The sequence below is a fragment of the Pseudopodoces humilis genome, chromosome 3 (genome assembly GCF_049639895.1).
Source record: "Pseudopodoces humilis isolate 2021_Gansu_Grassland_sample_001 chromosome 3, ASM4963989v1, whole genome shotgun sequence".
Lineage (NCBI taxonomy): Eukaryota > Metazoa > Chordata > Aves > Passeriformes > Paridae > Pseudopodoces > Pseudopodoces humilis.
The window spans coordinates 1521456-1538736 of NC_142202.1; the positions used below are offsets into that span (position 1 = coordinate 1521456).

Sequence of the window (17281 nt, forward strand, 5' to 3'; positions counted from 1 at the left end):
TGCCCATCCCTGAGCAGTGTTCCTGAGGAACAGCTGCCAACACAAGCTGCTCACGCACTGATGAATTCATCCAGCCAACCATAAGCCCACAGCTTTTCATACCTATACAGAAAATAGATGTATTTCTCTACAGAGACTCAAAATATCAAAAAAAAGAAAAGTATGTAGAAATTTTTGCACTAGTAACACTTTTAGGATTATATCACCAGACACCTGACAAGTGTTACTCCCCAGCATGACAGTAGTGGGCAACATTCCAGTCAAAATTATGATTAACAGAGGGCCACTGTAAAGGACTTTTTCTGACAACCAGAGTTTTCAATAAACAGTTTAAAACCCCATGTAAAAACGTTTCTTCTGTTGACTATAGCAGAAAGCACTCTACACTCACAATTAAAGTATGAGCTTTACTGCTCAACTACTATCTACTCTAATTTGGAAGCATGGAAAATGAAGAGGAAGGAGTTTAAGGGCAGTCCTTTGACTCAGTGAACAACCCTGTGTGAGTTGCATGCCATCCTTAAGTTGCATGTCACGTGCACCAAGATATGGATTAGAACCTTATTAGCCAACCAAATTTATTCAAAATTTTCTTTATGAGCACTACTTACAGCAGGATGAACCTTTTCTATACCTCTCAGTGGAAATCTGGGAAACTATTTACAGTCATCCCATTTTCCAGTAAGTTCTACAATGATGATTCAGCCTGTATCACACTGTACATCCTGCAAATAAATTGCTCGGACATTCAGCTGTGCAGAGTCGTGATCCTCCACGATCCCAAGTCTCCTCTTAAACCACCACATGACCGTGTCACGCACAAATGAAAGTAATTTACCAAGGTCAATACGGGGAGAGGGGGGAGAAAGGATTTTTCATGAGGCAGCAAAAAAATACACGAGAAACGAACCAGCAAAAAATTACCCCAAGGCAGCTCTTGCCCACACTCACATTTGCAGCATGACTTCGTTCAGATACACTCCATCCACCAGCGCCACATATTCCTCCAGGTTGGTCCCATTTCCTCCAGCCAGAGGTCCGAATGTCTTCACCTGGAACAGAACCAGCAGCAGCACCGTGACACCAACTCCACCTCGCTCCCCTGCCGCAAGGCTCTTCTTAAACAATGAGCAAATAAAACCAGGAACGTGTGAGGGGAAAATGAACGCTTACCCAGGTGACAAGAGGGCTCGACATGAACTGCTCCAGAAGGGGTGTGAAGATCTCGTTCTCCATTTTACAAAAAAATGGTTAACATCAATGCAGCTCCTCTGATGCAAAAAATAAAGATAAGTCCTTCACTGCAGCAACTCTCTGGAATGCTCCAAGGATTCAGCTGGAGTGAGTGAACCCCATTTTTACCAAGGGATGCAACAGCAACAAAAGTCAGTGCACTGGCAAGCGGGATTTATCTTCCTCTTTCAAGAAAAAATGCATCCGAAAGTCCATCTACGCTTATTTCAGCCTTTCCATTGATGCCTCTCCCTTCCTACATAGCGAAGGGGTGGAAGGAAGGAAGGAAGGAAAGAAAAGAGGGAGGCTGCCTAGCTACTGGGATTCTGCATCAGACAAAAAAAAAAAAAAGAGAGGAAGGAAAAATCTGCTTCAGCAGCGGCAGCGCCTCAGAAAGGAAGGAGAAATTCCAGCGAAACTCCGCAAGCTCATCCTGCCCCTTCCCCACAAAAAAAGCCCCAAGCCCGGGCGAGGGGAGCAGCGAGGGCAGCGACCCCCGCCCCTCTCGCGGCCAAGCCCCCCGGGCTGCGGCTGCACCACAGCCCCGCTGCCCCCCCGCACTGGCACCGACAGGGAACCGGCCCCCGGAGGGATCGGGGGCTATTTTAAATCAGTTCCCTTTTCTATCCCTTCCCTTTTCCACTTAACTACGACGCCAGAGAGCGGCAGGACCGGCACACGCCGCCCGGCCCCGCAGCCTCGCCCTTCCCCCGCGCTGGCCGCTCCCCTCAGGCTCCGCTCTCCCCTCGCCGCTCCCGGAGCGCCCCCCGACCCCTCCCCAGCTGTTCTCCTGCCGCTCCGCCACCGGTGCCGCGGCACCAGCTCCGCTCCCCACCCCCGTCCTCCCCAACTGCGGGGCCACCTCGCCTAACCAGCGCGGTCGCGCCGCATCACTCGCCCCGTCCTCGTCCTCCTTCCCTCCCTGCCTGCCTCCCGCTCTCCCTTCCCGGCGGCCGGCCCCAGCGAGCGGATCCCTCCGCCCGGAGCCGGGTATCCCTCCGCCGCCGCTCGGGGATGGCGGCGCGATTGGAAAGGGGCGGGGCCGCGGCCAAACCGCTGCAGGACTCGCGCCCGGCGCGCGCGCGCGCGATGCGGGCTGCGGGCACCGCTCAGCCTTCGGTGTGAGGGGAGAGAGCCTCGTCCCTTCCCCGCGCCGGGAATAAAGGTGCCCCTGAGTGATGATAATGCTCTTCCAATCCCCCTTTTGGGGGAATAGAGGTCCTCGTGAGGGAGATGCTCTTCCGTTCCCCTCTTGTGGAATAAAGATGCCCGTGAGGGGAAAACTCAGCGCGGGAGGGATATTCTCCATTTCCCTTAAGAGAATAAAGATGCCCGTGAGGGGAAAAGTGTGGGAGGGAAAGGTGCTCTTTCACTCTCCTTTGAGGAACAAAGGTGCCCGCGAGGGGAAAACTCAGAAGAACCCAGAAGAATAAATGTGCCCATAAGGGGAAAAGCACGTGAGGGAGGGAGAGGCTCTTCCAATCACTTCTTGCTCAATGAAGGTGCCCGTGAGGGGGAAAGGGCGGGAACGAGATGCCCTTCCTTTCCCGTGAGGGGAAAAGCGTGTGAGGGAGGAGGATGCTCTTCCATTCCTCTCCTAGGGAGTAAAAGTGTAAAAGTGCCCGTGAGGGGAAAACTCATGGCAGGAGGATATTCTTCATTTCCCTTAGGAGAATAAATGTTCCCGTAAAGTGAAAAGCACGTGAGGGAGGAGAGAGAAACTCTCCCGCTCCCCTTTGCGGGTGCCGTGAGGGAAAGAAAAAGCGCGGGAGGGAGAGGCTCTTCCCATCACCTCTTGGGGAATTAAAGTGCCTATGCGGGGAGAAGGGCGGGAAGGAGATGCTCTTCCTTTCCCCTTTGAAGAATAAAGGTGCGTGTGAGGGAGGGAAATGCTCTTCTATTCCCACCTGAGGGAATAAAGATGGGGGTGAGGGAAAAACTCGGCACGGGAGGGATATTCTCCATTTCCTTTAGGAGAATAAAGGTGCCCGTGAGGAAAAAAGCACGGAAGGGAGAGAAAGGAGGAAGGGAGAAGCTCTTCCATTTCCCTTGGGCGAATAAAGGTGAAAACTTGGCGCGGGAGGGAGGGCGATGCTCTTCCATTCCCCTCATATGGAATAAAGACGCCCGTGAGGAGAGAAGGGTGGGAAGGAGACGCTCTTCCATTCCCCTCTTGGGGAATAAAGACACCCGTGAGGGAAAAGCTCGGTGTGGGAGATGACTTTCCATTCCCCTTTTAGGGAGTAAAGGTATCCGTGAGGGGAAGAGTGTGGTAGGAAAAGATGCTATTTCATTCTCCTTCGGGGAATAAAGGTGCCCATGAGGGAAAAACCTCAGTGCAGGACTGAGATGTTCTTCCGTTTTCCTTTTTTTGAGAATAAAGGTGCCTGTGATGGGGAAAACTCGTACCCTCAGGAAGTGGAATCCAGAAGCAGGGCAGGTTTTCCCCTCAGGAAGTGGAATCTAGAAGCAGGACGGCTTTTCTCCTCAGAAGCTGGGATCCAGACACACCCATGTTAAGGTAAAATCCAACTTTCTGGAAGGGTTTTGTGGGAAGTCAGAGGATGACAAGCAGTGTGCTGGCCTGATCCATTGTCCCTTCTCTGAGCCTTCTCCTGCTACTTGTGCTTCCAGTATTCAATCCTGCATTAATATGCATGGATATATCTGCTTAATACATTATGTGGTTCACTGACAAAGCATTTTACAAAATCTCTAACTAAATCCAGCTTCTCTTCTGTGTGTTATAAATTAAATTGTGCCAGCATTTTTTCAAATACCATTAGTTTTGCACACTCAATTAAAAAAAAATCCCACAAAACATTGCAATAGAAGTGACTGAAATTAAGTGCTTTTGAAAAAAAAAAATCAAGTAATAGTAAAACAGATAAGGTTTCTCTTAACCCAAATACTGGATACACATTTTTCCTAATGTCCAAGATTGGGAAAAAACCCAACTCCAATTGTGACTTGTTTCCCATGAAGAATACCTAAGTAACAGATTAGAAAAATTAATTATGGACCTTGTAATATTAGTCTGTCTTTTGTATTCTAAGGATTTTTTTTTTTTAATTTAGACAATGTTGCATAGTTAAATGACTTTGTTTCCCACAGTTTTATTATTTCAGCAAAAATCATGTTTTTCCCTCCCAAACCAGATCTCTAGAGTGAACTCAGCCCTCCTGTGAAACAAAAGAAATAAGAAAGGGCAAAGGAAAACTCAGCAGCCTTGGTTCTGAGTAAGAACCTGGTGATCCATGGGTGAAACAACTGCCAATAAATTCCCAGCCCTTAAAGGCAGCCACAAAAGCATTTTTGTACAAGCCTGACCAACCAACCGCTCTGCTCCCTGCGTCTGGCAGCAGTCTGTAAACATGCGATTGTGCCCACAGAGCCATGGAACTTCCCTGGCTCATCCCCTTGTTTCTTGCGGGCTCTAATTAGGCAGTAATGACTTTGGCATAAAGCAATTTCTAGGAATTAGAGCCCAGCCAGTAGAAGTTGATAGCCCATGTAGTAGTAACAGCAGCTGGCTCACAGAAACCATTTTATACTGAGATTCCCTAGCATTAAAAATTGAATTAAATGGTTTTAGATGTTTTTGCTTCCATCCACATCGTGCAGTTGGCCTGTGTGCTCAGCATGGCTGTTGATCACCATTCCTGCAGAAAGACTGCTATGTTTTAGACATGAAATGCACTGTCAGCTGTTTTATCTCAAGATGATTTACAGTTTCTTATTTCAGCTGGAGATTAGTACAAAATAAAATTTCAGAAAAGGTATCCAGATGCAGTCAGAGGAGTTTTGTTTTCAGTTTTGGTTTGGGTTGGGTTTTGTTTCTTTTTTTTTTTTCCCCAAAGACTAAGAGCCCTGAAAACCTATGAAGAAGTTTCTTCTAATTAGCTGCCACTTTGTCCCACCAAGTGTGAGAATTTCCCTCCTTTTCAGGTACACACAGACACGCACCAGGATGAACCGCTGCCAGGGCAGATGTTTGCAGTGGAGTCAGAGCCAGAAGAACCTGGACTGCAGCCACCTCAGCAAGGTGAGACAACTTGCCCTAGGACAGGAAGCTGTCAGCCTTTGATTGCTGAGCCCTTGTTTGACAGACAACCCTTAAAATGAATTAAAATGTTTGTCTTTCGAGTTACTTCTCTGATCCCGAACTGAATACGGAAGGGTTTCATTTTCAGCGTAGCTGTCGGGAGTCCCATGAGTATTGTTCCAGGAAATACTTAGAAGTCACAGCTCTACAGGGCTACATTACTGTAACCTGCAACTTGTGATATATTTGGCTGCATTGTTTTAGCACTTTTTACCTGGGAAAGCTCCAAAAAGAAAGTTTGATGACTGCACTTACAGTGGTAAATCCCAGAAGCTGAGGAAGTTGACAGCTGAAGTTAGCTGACCCAGAAACAGAGAAGAAACATTATTATAAAACTGAAGTTCTAGTAGTTTTAACTATTCTGAGACTGTACATTCAGGAATATTTTGGAACTAAAAAAAGTATCTTTTTTATAATTTGAAAAAATGCATAGAGAACAATCTTGTTCTTTCACATCTCATTTTCTGGAACAGAACTATCAGTATTTAATACAGAGTGTGGCCTACTGCTTCTGAAAAAACAGATTTAGAGATTACCTTGTTGTTTGAAGTGCAGTATTTGTTCTTGTACAGGTAAAGCTTCTTTCTTTTGCATCCCCCATGTACCACAAAGACTCTACACAGAAGACATGGAAATTACAAATGATCTATGCCTAGATCCCAGATCTACAAATTACAGAGTTACTTCATATCAGTGAACTTTTTTTTGCTCGTGGCATCACTTCCTGTACCTACTATTAGCAATTTTTGCAACTATTTAGCAAGTTTTGCTATTGCAAAAATAAAAATTGAAAAAGAATATCTAGAAAAACCCAGATATCTTGAATCCACAGACAGCAGGAAAGCGTGACCATGTACAGCCCCACTTACCTTGTCAGGGTTTGTCCAAACCTTTCTGGTCAGCCCTGCCCGCAGTGAGCCAAGGGAGGGCACAGTTTGGGGAGTAGATGACAACCAGCCTGCCCTTTTTAGCTGATGCAAGGCGCGGTGGTTTTCTCTTCCTCTCACACAGCAGCAAAGGAAAGAGGTGACGCTGCTCTCACCGCCGGCTCTGCCTCCCAGTCAGCACTGCTGGGTTAACGCCCTTTGCCTGATGGGACTTGAGAACACGGGAAAAACAGGGACCAAGTGTGGATGCAGGGCTATGAAACCACAGCCAAAACTGGAATGTTCTGGATAAGTCAGTGTTTAGTGGGAACTGCAAGCCAATGACAAGGACAGCCACCTTCTTTGTCCTGTTTGCTCCTGGAGAATCCCATTTCCCTATCAAACCAAGACTATAGGAATAGATGGGGCAATAAAGAGTAAGGGCACTGAGGGGTTGTGCCTTCTTAAGTATGAATTCCTAAAGGTGCCACAAATACAGCAGACTAAAAGTTACTTTTTATCTCACAGGAGTGGAAAGAAGGGAAAATCCCTCTCTAACATTAATAAAGAACTGAAAATTCCACAGCAGTTCTTGAAGATTTCTTCCGTGCTACAGCATCTACTCTGATGTGACCAAAATTCCCCATCAACTTTAAGGGAACTTCCTGAGAAAATTGTAAGTAACCTCAAAATGAGGGTATTTTGAGTGAAAAACTAGAAAGAAAACAGTAGGGGCCTGGGCAAAGTTGGAGGTGTCCGTTTAAAATTTTTTACAGATCCCAGACAGTTTGTGTCCAATTGTAGCAAATAGCAAGAAATCAGTACAGAGACAGCAAACAAAGAATACCCTGTATAGGCACCAGTGTCAAATGCAGCAGAATTTCCTGTCAGGCACAATGTTCATTGCAAGAACAGCGATTGACCATTTCTAGCCATGCCTAACTAACATATCCACACTTTTCTTGGAGGACTACATGGATTTAAAAGGTGAAATGGATTTAAAAGGTGACTACAGTATTTAAAAGGTGAAACACTTGGTTAAAGTGTCACATTTAATGCTGGGATTCATCTGAGGAGGGAGGAGCCCACAGCTTTTTGTTACTCTTCAATCAGTTGGACTGGCAGGAAGAATGTTACTGTGGCAGGCCAAATGATGTGATCAGAAATAAACCAAGTATTTATCTTGACTTTTAAATTTAATAGTCGTTCCTAAGACTTTTCATAGGTTTTAGACTCTTAAAAGTGTGTCAGAGAAACACACCCTTTCAAAGAAAATTCATTTGAACAAAGCATTACAATTCAGCTCTTTTTCCTGTTTAGCCAATAAAACATTTATCCGTTTCCAACTCTCATCTGTGACCTACAAGGCTGTCTGATAACACAGTTTGTGAATTTCCCTTTGTTATTTGCTGCATATAAAGGAAATAGATCGCTGTTTTCCTAAAAGCAAGCATTAAGTATTACAGCAAGAGCAGCAGTTACCAGGACAATAGCTTTGGTACTCACTTCTGTTGTGGCCAGTGGAGTGAGACTGAGCAAAAGCTCTTGCTGACATGCCTTCTGTCAGACAAGATCCTGCCAGTACGAGCAGTGTTTCTTCTGAACTGGGTCAGAAAGATGAATTACAGAGCACGCTCTGCATTTCCTCTGATGAGGAGCAAAGTGCAGCCCAGGCTGCTCATTGTTAGCTGCCACAGCTGCCTGGGGATCTGCAGATCTTAGGAAAGCAAGACACTGGAATTGCATCAACAGCACTAGGCCATCTCGGATCCCTGATGTACAGAAATGTTGAGCTGGTTTTCTTCTCTGCTGTTTTCCTTCAGCATGGAGCACTCTCCCCATTCAACTTCACAAAACAGAAGAGGTTTTGTATCCCCGGGAAAGACTTTTGTATCTCTTAAAACTCTGTTTGCCTCAGTTTTGCTTTATTATGACATCAAGCTTGCTTTCCTTCACACAACACCACGTTCCCGGTAATTGGCTCCCTGTCCTTTGCCATGGACTCTTGCTGGTGCCTCCCTATTTTCACCCACGTTTTGCAGTCTTGGTGTCACTTGACCCCAGTAGCTTGGGCAGTGCTGCCATGACAGCCAGATTTCTGAGCTCAGGAGAGGTTATTAAGTTCCAGAGCCCTGCATCACCTTTGATGTTAGCATGTCTCATTAGAGAGGCATTCCTCTGCAGCTGGAGGTGGATCTTCCCAAGGTCAGGAAATAATGAACTGGGTGGAGAACATTTCTGTCCCTGAGATTTCCATTTGTGTACGTTGACTTAGTTATGAAAAAATATACAGCACTAAGAATGCAGCTGTAGTAGAATCATTTCTGTTCAAACCTCTTCTCTTCTGAGCTCCCTCCCTCAGGATTATCCTATTCATTTTTATGTTTGGTTTTACCCCTGGTTATTTGTCAAATTATTTACATCTGAAAACAGCTTTTCTCTCCATACATATGGAGAGAAATACTGGTGAAACAATTAACAGCTTTTAAGATATCCCTATTTTGCCTTTGGGAAAACCATTTGACAAGCTAATAGAACAAGAAAACACAAGTTATTTACAGCATTACACTAAAAAGACTGATATTAAAATAGATGAACTAATTAACAGAAAAAAAACTATAGGTCATGAAAAAGTAATTAATGCCGGATTTAAAAATTGGTAATTATACTTATTAGATAGCATTCCTGATGAAGCTTCTTGAAAGAGGGTGGATTCCTGAGTCACCTAAAACTGGGAACAACCTACTCACTCACAGCTCTTTCAGACATCACTGTTGACTGTAGGACCCTTTTGTTTGCACTAAGTCCAGAGGGTCCAATTCACTGTGACACCAGCTGAATTGCGAATTTAATTGGAGATGAACACAAAATTGGAATTCTTACCTATGTTCATCTCATATGCCATTTTTTCCCCCAAGTCTACCACCCTTTAAATTTTCTTATTGAAGTATTTTTCTTTACAACAGGTAATTTTTCTTCTGCTAAAACCTACAGTGATACCTTTGGTCATTTTATTTAGGCTTTTCCAAACCACTGTCATCAACAGCTATTTCCTGCCTATCCCTTTCCAGGGCCTAAATATCTCCCTTGGTGGATTCTTCTTGCCAGCTTTATGTACCTACAAAATGCTCTATTTTTTCCTAAGGTTGTCATACAATATTGAAATTCTTCATGATTCTTACATTCCATTCTGCAAAACAATTTCTGAATTAAGGGTCAGGGTGCAGTGGCTGAAAGGTCAAAGGATGGTTCAACAAAATACTAAATTTCCTTCTAATCTCAGGGTTATACTTAGATGTCAATTGTCTGATTTTGTTTTTTTTAATCTATTACGAAGCAGTTTAACACACTCCTGATTTTTAATGCTTAAATTAATAAACAATTACTTAAAATTACTACAGAAACAGGGTGCCCAGGAGAGTGGTGGAGTCCCAGTCCCTGGAGGGATTTAAGCCATGCAGATGTGGCACTTGAGGACGTGGTTTAGTGGCAGTTTTGGAAGGGCTGGGGGAACAGCTGGACTTAAAGATCTTTTCCAATCTAAAGGAGTCTGTGGTTTTATTTTATTTTTTAAATAACCTGGGTAAGATTAGAATTCTGATCACTATGAGTATCAGTCTTGATTTCAGGGCTTGATAATTCTCGTGTGGGCCGGAAAAGGTTTAATTTTTCTTAAGGTTATTATTTTAAAATATTAGTAACAGGTCAAAGATATATAAAATATTAAAATATAATAGATTTATTTAATATACAAAGTAGAAGATCATAGCCCTTTTCACGCAGAAAACGTTCTACTAAAATAATGAATAGTTTGACATTTATTTCTTCCTGCTATTATCATCTATAGGACATTTTTGATCCTAGAATTAGTCCACCTTAACAGTCTGCCTTAAAAGGATGAGATTATTCAGCTAATTCAGGCTGTATCTCTGCAAAAGGAAAACACCTTAACAAAGAATGGTTTGTTGCTGACCTGCAGCTGGTTATGGTATTTCATCTGAAAGCCTATTTAAGTCCTTAATGGTAACATTTATTCCCTCTCCCTCAGAGGAGTATTTTACAAACAAAATTAATTAACGAACGAGGACAGCCAATTTTGTGCTATAGTTGAGGCTGACAGTCACCCAAAAGGGGTGTTGGCAGTAATAATAATCATTATCCCAAAGCATGGAGAGGTCTCCTGCCTCTGCTGGGATCCCTGCTGGAGCTGCAGCTCCCAGGCTGCGTGCCTGTGGAGCACAGAGGACACGGAGCTGCTGGCAGGAAAGCAGAGGCTGCTGCAGAGGGCTGGTGTTCTAGTGGAAACAGCCCACGAGTAACCTCTGACTCAAATTTCCCCCCTCTGCTCCCTGGAGACTTCCCCCAGTTCATCCACACTTCCATTAAAAAGATGACTGACATGCTTCCTGCTCATGAGGCTTTTTTTAACATTTCAGAGCTGATCTTTCCACACTGAGTGGAAATACACATTGCAAATGATTCAGATTGACTTGACTTCATAACTGCTCCGAGCTCAGATCTTCTGCCCTGTCTAGTTCTTTCTTTTACTGCTTCTGTCCTGATGCAGTTAAGTGGAAGCAGAGAACAGTGAAGTATTGGGAGTTCTGCAGTTCCCTTTGTACCAGCAACATGGACTGTGTTGAAGAAATTAGTCAGGCATTTAGGAACTGCTAATCCTTCTTGTGAAGAATACAAGGCTTGTTTCTTCCAAGGAATTCCTCACTCAAGAGCCCATGACACAGTTCAGTTTTACCTACTAAATGTTCTTGCAGCAAGACAAAAACAGCAAAAATAGGTGTTTAATGTATACCCACTAATTTTTCTTGGGCTGTTTTGTGATGGCGTTGTTATGCTAGATTAGATAGATATTTATATGTCTGCTCTTTGAATAATTAAAAATTGTGCTTATTAATAATGATAACAAAGAGAACTCCAGCTGGTCAGGAAGATTAACAGTATACAAATGTAGAAATAATTTCAGTTCAATTATTGTGGGCTTGGGAAATGGACACAAGCAGTAAGCTTCCTCCAAATTACCAAATGAATTCTTGCCATAGGTATCTCGGATTTCCCCGTCCCTGGGGGTTATACTTCATAACCTGTAACAGCAGGAAAGCCACATCACATACAGTGACAGTTTATTTACCCCCTCCTTTTACACACCAAAAAAGTAATGGTTGCAAAAGAAATACAAAAAGCAATGAGACAGGTAAGTCAACTAAACCCCAAATTTCTAAATAATGACCTTTCTCTCCTACTATGACCCTATTTTAAGTGAAAGTCAAAATTCTATCAGTAGGGATTATATAACTAGATTTGCTTTATACCAGAATTACAGAATTGAAGCTCCTTTGCCTTATGTAACACTTATTTTAGCTTATTTTTAACTGTGACTTGAAAGACACCCTAGGAACTCCTTAAGCTTTTTTTGTCAGGCTACTACAAAGGAAAATCAAGATGAAGCAGCACCTCCTCTACATTGTGCTCAAACCAAGAGTGCCCCCATGAGGATTTTATATATATATGTATGTATATATGCATAGGAGTAGACAGTTTGAGGGTGACTGTTCAGCTACAAGGGAAATTAAATTCAGTACTTTTTCCTACAAATGAGGCACATGGTATTTCTACAGATTTTTTTATTAGGCTGATGTGGATCCAAACAGGCCTTGTTGCTTCCAAATTTCTCTGTCATTTTGGCTAATCCTAAAACTATGTAATTGAAATGCCAACCTCCACAAAGCAATAAAAAAGCCTACCAAACCTTAACAAAAATAACAGTGCTGGTTTGCAGTAAAGACCAACATAAATTGCTTTGATTTGAAGGATGAAAATGGGGAAAAAAATCCTCAGAAATAATGGCAGGCAAAAAATATTTCAGAAATAAACAAGATTTGTTATGATATACCACATTATGAGCAAAAAAGGTGAAAGCATGTTAAAACAAAATTTCCCTGACATGGAAAAAGTATAAGAGGAACAGCATATGAGAAATTCTGAAAGTGTCCCGTATATAAAATCTCATAAGAGAGCTACTGATTTGAAAATCAAAGAGTTGCTTCTGTTCCAGGGTGTGCCCACACAGGGGAATGGAACAAATGAATTGTACTGAGCTCAGTTACTGCTGATTGGAACGATCTGGATCCATAGGATGCAGTCAGCGACTGGCACGATATCACACAGCTGCTTCTGTACAAAGTGGGGATTTGAAGGCGCAGTGAGCTGCTACTGCCTTTGATATCGATGCCTCAGAGCTGTACTTCAGTTTGCAGTCCTCCTGGTGCTCTGCCACCCAGCCTGCCTCCTCAGCAGCCCAGGCAGCTTGCTCTGGGATCTGCTGTCACCCTTAGAGACCCAGTGTCCTTTGTACTGACAGCACTGGCATTAGACTCAAAGAGCCTTATGCAAAGGACTGGCCGAGCCCTGAGGAGCAGCAAGTGCTCGAGTGGGCCTTAATAACAAGTCTCTCAGCCCTTTTATCTGCCAGCTCTCAACTCCTGTGCACACCCAGAGATGCAGACCTGCGATTGAGATGTTGGTGATTATCTTGTGGCTGTGTGCCATCAACTTTACACTTCACTCAATATGCACCTGAAAAAAAATAACGCTTGCCCTGTGTATCTCCAGTCACCTGCTCCTAACCAACCCAAATGCCACCCAGCCTGTCACAAACTGTCACCTTCTCTTTCCAAGCTCCCTGTTGTGACTTCTTAGTGCCAGACCTCCTCACTCATGTATTTTGTGGTGAACAGTGAAGGCCTGGCAGAAAAACCCACTTAATACATTTGCACCTTTTGCTCAACAGCTCCCTTATCTCATTCCTTCGTGTTGGTTCAGCTTCAGAGTTTGCTACTCTGGAAGTACTTCTTTTTCCCATCCATTATTCCCCCTGGCACCCTGGATTTACAAATGAAAACCCTACCACAGAAAGTGTTCACTCAGCTAAACACTTTGTGAAGGTCAGTTTGAATCACTCCATCATATTATAGATTAATACACAGCACCACATGAGACCTTCTGGAGGCATTTTCCAAGTAAAGTGTATGGTGTTTCATCCCTACAAAAGCTTTCAGGACATATTTTTCTCATATAAAAGTATTCTGGCACAAAAATGCATACAAACAGCAAGGAGCCAGTAATATTAATACCAAACATGCTAAACTCTATTTATTTCAGTGAAAACCATGTGTATTTCTGCAGGGAATGTAAAATCGAATTTCAAGTACGGGAAGTGCTCTATTGCTACTCTGGCACCACAATGCTGAGCTGCTTTGTTGTTTGCTCTAAAATAGTAAACTAAGCCTGTCCAGCCAAGCAAAGTGTCAGGAAGGATCCTTCTGATCCCTTGCTCCAAAATGGATCTGGCTGGTCTCTTGTCAGCTTTCCCAGCAAGCACTTTTTCCTACTTTATCACAGTGAACACATTACCAGTATTAAGACTCCCAGCAGAGCCTTAAATGCAATTTCCAACCTCCCCCCGACCCTTGTCCTCCATCCAACTCCCCTCCTGGCCTAAAGTCCTGCCAGGAATTCTGCCAAGAGTGCAGGAGCACGGATTAGCTTCACCCCGTGAGCCTCAGAGCCCCGTTTGCCAGCCCGCCGTGGGCATATGCAAACCAGCAGAACTCCAGAAAACCTCACAGAGAATCATCGGGGCAAACACTTGCGAACAGACACTGAGCTCTGAGGGGCCAGTACCAGGAACTGGCTAAGAAAACATCACAGTCACCACCCCCAAAAACCCCAGCCCTAAGACAATAAAACCCCAAGAGCCCTAACTACCAACAAACAGAGTGATAATCCTGGTTTGCCAAGATCCCCAAAGCTCCTTCATTTTGGGGACAGTGGTTTATCCCCAAGGCTCTCCAGTCAGCCTTTCTCCCTTTTTTTTGAAAACAAAAGCTCATGGCTGACTTCTGACCCCTTCAGCTGAGAGCACGTGTGTCTTTCACTCCTCTCCAGAAAGCAGAACTAAGACTGGACAGAAAAAGCCAGGGCAAAAAGCTTTGTGCAGTGGTAATGTCTCACTGTCTGCCTTCCATTGCCAAACTAATTTAAAATCACAATTTTGTGTACTACTCATTTCACCTCATTCCCTGTCTTTGTTTCCTATAAAATCTAATGTTTCATACACTTGATATATTTGGCAAGTTTTTCAAGGTTAAAAAGCATGAGCAAGACATGCAGGGGGTGCAATGACAGCATAGCCCCCAGCTCTGAGCTCTACTGTGAGGTAATCCATGATTCAGTCACAAAATAACCCACGATTACACACAGCGTCATTTGATGATGAAAATTCTATAAAAGCATAGTTGCCAAATTGGTTATTTTTTAATCTTAACATTAAAGCACAAGTAAAAATCCCATAGTCCACAAATACAAACTGCTTAATAAATAACTCATGGTGCTTTCATAAAAATCAACTATTAAGAGTTACAGAGCCTAATGAAAAACATGCACACGCTGGAATCCTACAGTGTCTCCTCCAAGTAAGAACAGGAGCAGCCCTGCTTACGCTGCTATCATTTAACCTGTTCATGAAGCTGTGAAAAGCTCCACTCTTCCTCTCTCAGCTCTGGTTTTTATGCCTTCCTGAGGTCACACCTACTGGTGTGGCAGCTGTATCCAGATATTCAGGGAGATACAGCTCAGCAACCACGTCCAGCTCTTCCTCTGCTCCAAACAGAGCCTCTGCGATGAGCCTGAGTAGGTGGCACCTGAGAAAATAGAAAGGGAATAGCACACAGCAAGAGGGAAGCACCACAGCAGCACCTCTATTCTCTCCAGTGCTGGCTGTGGTGGCAAAACCCCTTACTGAACTCCTCACTCCAACCTGCAAGCTGCTGGAAGGCCAATGGCAGCAGTGAGGAGAGTTAATGGGGCGGCGTGAGGAGCCGGGCTCAGATCTCAGAACAAGTGATGCTATGTCACCTGGACACGGGGCTCCATCACATCAGTGAGCTGCGAGAGTGAGAGTGGAGTCCCTTCTGCCCCTGGCAGCCAGATAACACACCCTGGAAAATGGGATAAGCTGCTGCTCTCCAGCAGATGCACTCTGCTCACCTAATTTGTGTAATTCTTCCAATATCCGACTTGCTACAAGTCCTATACACCTGAAATCCATGGAATGGGACAGATGAGGCTCTGTACAAAGCACTTCCATCTGTATCTCCATGGGAGTATTTCTTTCTTGTACATCCAACTGATTTTTCTGTTTCAGCAGCAGAAAGCACAGTTTCTGTGAGGCACTCCAGTGCATTGTCTTCCTTGGGGTTTTTCTTTGGCTTTAATAATCAACAATACAATGCAATTAGCCAAAGTTCTTAGGAGCAACTGAAACATGTGGGTAATAAAACTCAGAAATGCAAACTGCAGCTCTTCCCCAGAGCCCCCAGAACCAGCGCTTTGTCTGTAAATGCCTTCTTGAAAGCCAAGCCCTGAGGTAACACTAAATGACTCAAACCAAACTCATGTCTCAAATAAATTCTCTCTTGCACTGTGCAGTCGAGGAAACTCCAAGGCTGGGCAGCCTCCAGATCTCTTCTAGTCCCACTCCCCACACAGCCCCAGGTAACACTTGAGTAATCCTAATATCGAGGAGTTGTTTTTAAGGGAAGTTCTGCAAAGAAATTAAAAATGCATAATTCTCACAGTGGTAAAAGCTGAAGAGAAATTGAAACGAGAAGTCTTTCTGCATAGCTTTCATGACTCTTGGCTGAAGATGTTGGAAGCTGGACTTGCATAGAAAGTATCCTAAGCTCAGAAATAAAGATATTTCCCCCAAATCCATAAGTAATATTTTTATTTTTTTTTAACTATTATTATCATGGACTTGTGGCAACCACGTTCCCCGACTCTCTCCCACTCTTATCGTGCAACAAATAAAATGCCCATGCATCTGCCAATTTATTATTTTACTATTTCTAACCATCTCATACCCTCTGATACCATTTCATACCCCACAGATGCTGCCTTTCCTGGTTCAGTGAAACTCTCCTCTTCCAAAGAAAGGTCACAAGGCTTTTTCTTTTTCCTTTCTTAACCTGCTCATGGCTGCAGAACTCCACGCCAGAAGAGATTAGAATAACAAAGCTCACAGGCTTCAGATCAAACCACAGACTTCACCTTGCTGCAGTTCATCTTCCATCAGTAACAATCACCTGAAATAGGACAGAAAAATCTAAATCTTTACAAGGCTTTTAAGAATTCAAGAGGTGCAGACACCACATTAAAAAAACAATGGTAAAAGCACTGCAGCAATTACTGAAACACCATGTGTGTGTAGAAAATCCCTATGAAAAGCATATATGGGAATAAATCCTATTGTTGCTAAGTAAAGAACAAAATTTGCTTCAGGAAAATACATGAAATTTGGTTTATGGACAAACTTTTGGATAAATGTGTGGGTAAAAGATGCATGGTTTGTGGCAAGGCTATAAATGAAAAAATAATCAAAAATAGAGAAGAAAGAATATTCTTGTAATTCTATCATCTCTTATTTTCACAAGCTATAAAGAGAAAGCATTAGATGTTGGACACTGGAGATGCTTTTAAGATTAGATAATTTAGCTAAGAAGCATTATTATAGGAAAAGCAATGGCATACACTTATTATTAGATAATTATATTAGGAATGGCCTCTCAGGCAGAATGGATTCTCTGAAACAGCCTTACATTTGTATAAAACCTTCAAGTCACAAGAGAAAAGAACAGCTTTATAAAATGAAAGAAAATGACCTAAATAGGAAGATCTTTACAAGTTCCTGTAGTAGCTCAATATCCCAAAGGGGAGGAAAATGAAGAGCTCACAATTCCTTACTTGACTTTAAGCATTTCTTCCATGTGTCTGCATTGCTCAGAACCAATTTCTCTCCTAATTTAGCTTTGACTAAAGTACAGTGAAGTCCCTGAAGTATAGCATATTTAACCAAAAAATCTCCACAATAAATTGTTGCAAACAAACCTAAACTGATTAGTATTTTAATTTTCAACCTTTTATACAGAAGTCATGTTTAATTTTGTCTACTGTACTGAAAGAAAAGGCTTTTGCAGCACAGGTTTTCAGAAGCTTGAGCTCA

General features: G+C 43.2%; 1 protein-coding gene across 18 annotated transcripts in view; it reads right to left on the reverse strand.

The window, feature by feature from the left end:
- CCDC88A (coiled-coil and HOOK domain protein 88A) overlaps positions 1-6271 on the reverse strand; it is a 68975-nt gene extending 62704 nt beyond the window's left edge. For 5 of the 18 annotated variants that reach the window (XM_014254639.2, XM_088052866.1, XM_088052864.1 and 2 more), the window contains exons 1-2: positions 1174-1893; positions 952-1052 (exon numbers count right to left, since the gene is read on the reverse strand). In XM_014254639.2, the coding sequence (XP_014110114.1) occupies positions 952-1052; positions 1174-1236 (164 nt within the window). In that variant the 5' untranslated portion in view covers positions 1237-1893. Of the gene's footprint in view, positions 1-951; positions 1053-1173; positions 1895-2095; positions 2186-5874; positions 5954-6207 lie in introns of those variants that run through there. The other 13 variants (XM_088052859.1, XM_088052865.1, XM_088052860.1 and 10 more) reach the window with 8 other exon arrangements.
- Positions 6272-17281: the final 11010 nt, after the last annotated feature.